The sequence below is a fragment of the Etheostoma spectabile genome, chromosome 23 (assembly GCF_008692095.1).
Source record: "Etheostoma spectabile isolate EspeVRDwgs_2016 chromosome 23, UIUC_Espe_1.0, whole genome shotgun sequence".
NCBI classification, from domain to species: Eukaryota; Metazoa; Chordata; class Actinopteri; order Perciformes; family Percidae; genus Etheostoma; species Etheostoma spectabile.
In genome coordinates, this window is record NC_045755.1 from 2362747 (window position 1) to 2369663 (window position 6917).

General features: G+C 41.1%; 2 protein-coding genes across 5 annotated transcripts in view; one reads left to right on the forward strand and one right to left on the reverse strand.

Moving 5' to 3' along the window:
* osgep (O-sialoglycoprotein endopeptidase) overlaps positions 1–4728 on the reverse strand; it is an 8109-nt gene extending 3381 nt beyond the window's left edge. Inside the window, exons 1-7 of one of the 2 annotated variants that reach the window (XM_032505767.1) lie at positions 4676–4728; positions 3618–3737; positions 3404–3523; positions 1621–1796; positions 1409–1504; positions 1262–1311; positions 1077–1155 (exon numbers count right to left, since the gene is read on the reverse strand). In XM_032505767.1, the coding sequence (XP_032361658.1) occupies positions 1077–1155; positions 1262–1311; positions 1409–1504; positions 1621–1796; positions 3404–3523; positions 3618–3732 (636 nt within the window). In that variant the 5' untranslated portion in view covers positions 3733–3737; positions 4676–4728. Of the gene's footprint in view, positions 1–1076; positions 1156–1261; positions 1312–1408; positions 1505–1620; positions 1797–3403; positions 3524–3617; positions 3738–4543 lie in introns of both variants that reach the window. The other variant, XM_032505766.1, reaches the window with a different exon arrangement.
* A 153-nt stretch (positions 4729–4881) lies between these two features.
* apex1 (APEX nuclease (multifunctional DNA repair enzyme) 1) overlaps positions 4882–6917 on the forward strand; it is a 5462-nt gene continuing 3426 nt past the window's right edge. For 2 of the 3 annotated variants that reach the window (XR_004327834.1, XM_032505768.1), the window contains exons 1-2: positions 4882–5014; positions 6458–6589. Coding sequence is in view for 2 of the 3 variants with exons in the window: in XM_032505768.1 (XP_032361659.1) it covers positions 6529–6589 (61 nt within the window). In the remaining variant the exon portion in view is untranslated. Of the gene's footprint in view, positions 5016–6452; positions 6590–6917 lie in introns of all 3 variants that reach the window. The other variant, XM_032505769.1, reaches the window with a different exon arrangement.

The following is a 6917-nucleotide window of genomic DNA, read 5'->3' on the forward strand; positions in this document are numbered from 1 at the left end:
GTTTTGGGTTGACATAGTCATTTGACAACAAGTCCATGCTTCAGATGACATGAGATAATTGCTTAGTAACATCTCTCAAGTGTTGGTCTTACACAACACATCTGAGTTTTTCTCCCTCCCACGTCAAGCCAAGCACACCTTTAAAGACTAGATCTGCTCAGACAGTTCTTTAGCATCACTATTAACATTCTTCAGCCAAATCAAGTCTGTGCCAAGCCAGCAAATGGGAAGATAATATATTTTCTTTCTCCCGCTTTCGCTCTCTTTTACTGGTGTATCATTGAGTGTGTTACTACAGAGATACGTTCGTGGCATAAGCAGTGGAAATAAGCCACTATAGTAGTGAGGCTAACTTGGGAAAATCTGCAAGGATATTTTCAATTCCTTTAAAGTTAGTCGCTGACCGTTACGTTACCACCATGCCGTCAAACGGTCTACCGGTGGAACACAACCGACACAGGGGATTGGTTTATATCGGTATGCCATCAGCCACCACAGCAAATGCAGCTGTAGTGAGCGGCACGTGCTGCCAGGGGACCACAGTGGCCGATCATCAGCCACTTTTCAATCTCAGCGCTACTGCGCTAACACCAAATAATAAAAAAAATACATTCTTAAGTGCTGCAAGAGCATTTTAATGAGCCTTAGTAGTAGCGGTTGAGGCCTTAATTTTGATTTTGAAATGTAAGACTTTTTAAGGCCCCGCGGAAACCCTGTGTTAGGATCATGAACCAAAAGAATGATCTAGTTGGCATCAACAAGTAGCCTTGAGTATCACTTTCGGGATTTACCTGATTAATTCAATTTTTCAATTTTCTTTTTATTTATAGTATCAATTCATAACAAGAGTTATCTCAAGACACTTTACAGATAGAGTAGGTCTAGACCACACTCCAGAATTTACAAGGACCCAACAGTTCTAGTAGTCTCCTCCAGAGCAAGCAACAGTGCGACAGTGGCGAGGAAAAACTTTTGATTAACATCTTCACCATGTCAAAAGACAACATAGGAGGATTAAACCATTCCGATAGCCCTTATTAGTTAGAAATAGATCAACGGTCAAGCAAAACACTCACCTCAATATAGGATAAAATCCCAGAGAATGAGACGTCCATTCCTTTTACTGTATACGGCAGCTCCACATACTGACCCCCTCTAAAAGCATGGGCAAAAAAAAATAACTTAAGTAGTGTAAAAACAAACACTAAGCACACAACACATTCCAAAAGAGCTAAGTGCAGCAACAGCGTCTCTCACTCACTTTTTGGCCATCTGCTCTATGTTGTAGCCTGGACTGGGGTCATTGGAAATCTGAGTGGAGAAATAGCCACACTAAGTATGAACACTCATCTATCAGATGTAGTAAAAGGTAAATATATGCTCTAATAAAGACCATAATGCCGCATACCTTTATAACTCTAGCAAACCTGTCCAGACAGTTGCCAACTGCAATGTCGATGGTCTCCCCAAATATTCTGTACCGCCGCTCTGAGTATGCAATAACCTGCACAGGAAGAAATCACATTTGTACCAAAGAGAAACAAAGAACAAACAAAACCCAAATACTCATGCAGACAAGTAGTTTTTTCTTGGGAGAGAGGCCCGCATACAGACACCAACCTGCGTGTTCCCTCCACTGACATAAAGCACGGTGGGGTTGTCAGCATGTGTGATGAGTCGGCCCATCTCAATGTGTCCAATGCAGTGGTTGACGCCAAGGAGCGGCTTCCCCCAAAGCTGTGCGACCGTACGGGCCACCAGAGCCACTGTTACCAAAGGGGCACCCATACCAGGACCTGAGAAGAGAAAAGGGAGAATGAGAGAGAGGTGTTCGTCACGTTGGAGTGATGAGAGAAAGAGAGAGAGAGAACTAGGCCTTTACCAATTATTTCAAAACTGTCTAATTGCAATTATTATACAAATTGCCGTTTCTATGGTAAACCGCAATTTATTTCTGACATTAAAGCAATAGTGCGTAACCTTTAATGAACGTCTGTAATATTCAAGTCATTGCCAAATGAGTTGCTACAAAGCTAACTGAGATTATTAGCTCCACAGTTCTCAGGTGCTGAGTGGTAGGGAGAGGAGATTTGCGCCAGAGGAGCAGAGGTTACGGAGGGGATTGTGGTGATGGAGCAGGTCTGTGAAGTAGGAAGGATCCTGGTTATTAGGGCTTTGTGGGTGAGGAGGAGGACTTTAAACAAGGAGCCAGTAGAGGTTCTGAAGGACGGGAGTGATGTGGTCATGGGAAGGGGTGTGGGTGAGGAGGCGGGCAACAGAGTTTTGCATGTATTTAAGTTTATTTAAGGCCTTTGCAGATGAACCATAGAGGATGCTGTTGCAGTAGTCGATTCTGGAAGTGAAAAAGCTCAATGTTTTTGAGGTGAAAGAAGGCAGTTCTGGTTATTTGGTTGATGTGGTTCTTAAAATTGAGGTTGCTGTCAAAGATGACTCTGAGGTTACAGATGTGTGGGGATGGAGACAAGGTGGAGTTGTTGACAGGGAGACCGAAGTTATGGGTGTCCTTTGTGAGGAATTTTGGGCCGATAATAATCAAAGTTGGAAGGTGGTTTGAATATCACTGAGGCAGTTGGTCAGGGTGGAGGATGTAGCTGCGGTGATGCATTTGGTGGAAATGTAGATGTGGACATCACCTGCATAGCAGTGGAAGTGAAGACCATGTTTACATCTGATACTTCCAAGTGGCAAGATGTAGAAAATGAAAAGGAGAGGACCAAGCACCGTATCTTGGGGGACGCCTTTGTGACAGAGGAGCAACAAAGGAGGTGCAGTTGTTTATGTGGACGAGCTGTTGTCTGTTGGTGAGATAAGAACGGAGCCAGGAGAGTGTGGTGCCAGTGGTGTTGTAGTGCTTTCTAGTTGGGACAGGAAGATGAAGTGGTTGATGGTGTCAAAGGCTGCAGGGAGGTCGCGCATGATGAGAATGGTGAGATGGCTAGAGATGGTTCAATACCATATTTTGCTTCCCAATACCGATTCCGATTCCTGAATTTGCGTGTCGGCTGATACAGAGTACTGATCCGATACCAGTGTGTATTTTATTATGTTAACAGCTGTATACTGCTATCCCTGTATGGATGTGATATGATTTCTATCTTTGTTGTTGGTCTGGCTCGGGTTGAACTCTTTGTGAACATTTTATCCAGTTTGACAGTCATTTATAACGGAAAAAGAACATTAATAAACTTTAACGTAGATTTTCTTTAGGGCTTTATTACATGGTATTGGATCGGTGCATAAACTCTAGTACTTCCCAATACCAGCGTTCCTGAACTTTAGCCCAAATCCTAGTTATGTATAATGTACAGCAATCCTTGTTCTGACTAACATCCGGTACAAATCTTTTCCGACTGCAAGGTGAACACCCAGGGTGTCACGTTACCTTTTGTGTATGCCACACAGTCGATGTCTGCAGGCTTCAGCCCCGCTTGCTGCAGCGCCTCCTTCAGAACAGTCAGTATGACAGCCCGGTGGTGCCTGGCGGTGTCACTCGGCATGAAGCCTGATGGGTAAAACATTTTGTCAACTTCACATGCGAGAGACTGTTGGACTTTGACATATCACCGGTGAAGTTAACGTGACATAATCCGGCTTGCCTTGACCAGGGGGGGTAATGTAGGTCCGTCTCGGGTTGGAAAGCACTTCACCATCCCTAATGATTCCGATGCCGATCTTATTGGCACTGCCCTCAAATCCAATTACTACTGTCATGGCAGCTAAAAAAAAAAAGCAATTACAGTGAATTTGTCACATGAAATCCTAATTCCAGCAGACAAAGCAAAGGGAAAAATCAAAATTTGTTTTGTGTATTTGCACTATATATATATATATTTTTTTTTGATAGACAGGACTATTTACCAGGCAGAATACTGTAGGTCAAATCCAAGATGCTTTAAGAGGCATTATGGGAAATGAAAGTGTTTTTGGGCGGTTTGACCTATGAGACTAATTATAAGTCTGAAAATGTCAGGCAGCTTACCCTGACATATTCAGACTTCTATTTAGTCTTCTTCATTTATAAATGTATATTAGTCCCCAAATTCTGACAAAAAATAATGACGTCAAAATTATGAGATGTCATATCAACATATTTTCCATCGAATGATTACCAATTCTGTACATGAAAGTGTTGACTTATCGTCTCATAATTTTACAAATCATAACTTTTCATCAGTTTTATTTTTCTTTTCAGAAATGGGCTTCCACAGCAGAGCCAAGTCAACCTTAACATTCGACTTTTAATAATGTAGTGCTTTATCGAGTGTTTTCTAACAGAGCCTTTGTTAAGGTTTTGTGAAATTTTACTTTTAAATGCAAAACAATAAGACGTCTAAAGAGATACTACATTGGCCAAATTGCCACATTAAACTGTACGTAAGATACGTAACGTTAGCCTACAGAGTACTGTCACCCTGTGTGGCTGTGGAACGTTAGCTGCTATGATAGCAGTGACAGAATACTGTCTACGTAAAACTAGCTTAACGTTTTACTAACGCAGCATTGAATATCAAAATAGATATACCTAGCTTTTCGCTTTCCTTTGGTCGGTCACATTAATTCAAATTCCTGCCTGTTCGACTTATAAACTAATTGTACAAAACGTCAATTCGCAACGTTGTGTGCTAACATACAGCAAACTTCTGCAGCTGCAACTATTCTATTTGAAGCTTGGGGTCCCAGACACTGACGGCTGTAGAGATGGCCTCGCCACAAAGCTTTTGTAAATAATATTTTAAATTCAGAATCAGCGAAATGTTATCGTAATGCAATATGACTCATAACAACTAACGTCAGGCTCTGTGTAGTGTATATTTTCGTCCACTTAAAAAAAAATGGTTCGTTCTTTTGTCATTTTTATCAGGCATACGTTTAGGCAGTTACTAAGTACAGCCACAGTATGCACGTGGTAGCTGTGCTTTTTTGAGTGTTTTCGGTGCAGTGACTGACTGACTGTAAGGATCCACTTGGCTGGTCTTTGCATCCTGTTGTGCAAGTAAGATTATTTGCATTTCCTTTTCCTAGAACGTGTAGCTGGTTGAAATGGAATAATTTAACTACATTTGCATTTGTGGATTGATCGAATAAGATGTGTAGGAATTAGTTGCTTGCGTGCTATTCCTCATTCAATTTTAGTGCAGGAGGCCGTCCGCTGCTGACTCTATGCTCTTTGTCACAGAGGAGAAGCTAGCGTTAGCATAGCTTGCAACATATACTGCGAAAAACGGCTAAATAACGTCTTCGTTGTTGGGTTTTAGCTCTCCTGCATGCATGCTGGTAATTTTGGATCCAGCGGGTCGCAAATGTATTACTATTTTGTGTTTAGTGTGGCTTGACTGCTCATCCACAGCAACGACTTGCATCTAAATAAACTCTCAGCGGGCTTCCCTTTGTCTGAGAATGGAAGTAAGCCTTTAAAACGCATGTAATCTTTGACAGGCAGACATCATTTGTAAAACAACCGCATACGTGTAAAACGGAGGCATTTTGTAACATAAGGGTGCTCAGACAGGATCTTCTATTTCTTACAAGTTGGGGGGCATCGTTCTACCAACATCCGATAGCACGGTACTGTTAGTACCATAGACTGTGTGTGTATATATATTCATATACATATGCAGTCTATTTTTAGTACACATTTAAGTTTTAAGACTTGCCTATTAAAGATACCCAATATGGTCCTCATGAATTCGACACACAATAGAAGAAAAATTCCTCCAGTACCACAATCCGCCACGTTAAAGTAAAAACCGATATATCGGCCGATAATGGATTCTTTGCTTATCGGTATTATTGTATGTCAGTTGATAAAGTACAGTACAGAATGCCAATGTCATGCCAATGCAGAATGTCATTTGGGACCACTGTCTCCATTAGGCTGCATAGTCCAACAGAGAGCACTGACAAGTTTATTTATCTCCAAAATATTCTGATCAATGCTGCGGTTTGTCGTCCTTGAATTGTTATTAAATATCAAAATGATTTACTTTCCAACCCAAAAAAATCCAGTATTGGTCTGGCTTAATTAAGCTACATCAGTTATCGGTTCCCTTAGAGACTGCACATTTTGTGATTCGTAAAACCCCCAAATATGTTGTTTTGGAATTAATGCAACTACAAACTATTCTCATTCAATTTCTGTTTTGTTTTTTCCTCAAACAATGGGTTATATTGTAAAATGCAAACAAAATTGTAACAAATATACTGTAGATAAGTCCATCACAAATTCCCAGAATATAAGGGGAATGCTTCAAATAGCTTGTTTTGTCTACATAGAAGAAAATATACTCCTCCCTGTGGGGGAAATTTGACTGTCTGACCAGTCATTCTAGCTGTATTAACTGACCATTGCTTGCCCTCATGGCACATCTAAAAAAAATAAAAAGAAACACTGTGAATGTGTTGAATATTGTATTAATTTCTCTTCTGTTTTTTCCAGCGGCGCGTGTGCTGTTGTGTGTGCGTATTGTGTGTCTGCGAGGTGTGTTTGCAGTTAGAGCGAGTTCCAGTATGAAGAGAGGCAAGAAGGAAGAAGATGCAGCTGCAGACGGAGACAATGACACAGGCTCTGGTACTACAGCATGCACTAATGCAGTCACATACTCTTCTCTACACAATTAACAACTTTTTTAATACATTTTCCTGACTAAAACATATGTGATCTATCACATAGGGCTGCACAATTGATCAAATTTTAATCACAATCACGATTTTTACTTCCCACAATCAAAATTGTGTGATCGAGCGATTATGGTTTTTAAAGCGTCATTTCATAGAACGCTCCAGGTTTTTTGCATAGCCCATCTACCGCTACTACCGTCTGATCATGTGCCAGTCAGTTGTTCCCTGCACCCCGTGCAGCTTAGTTTCTAGATGTAGACGGTCACAGAGGACAGAGT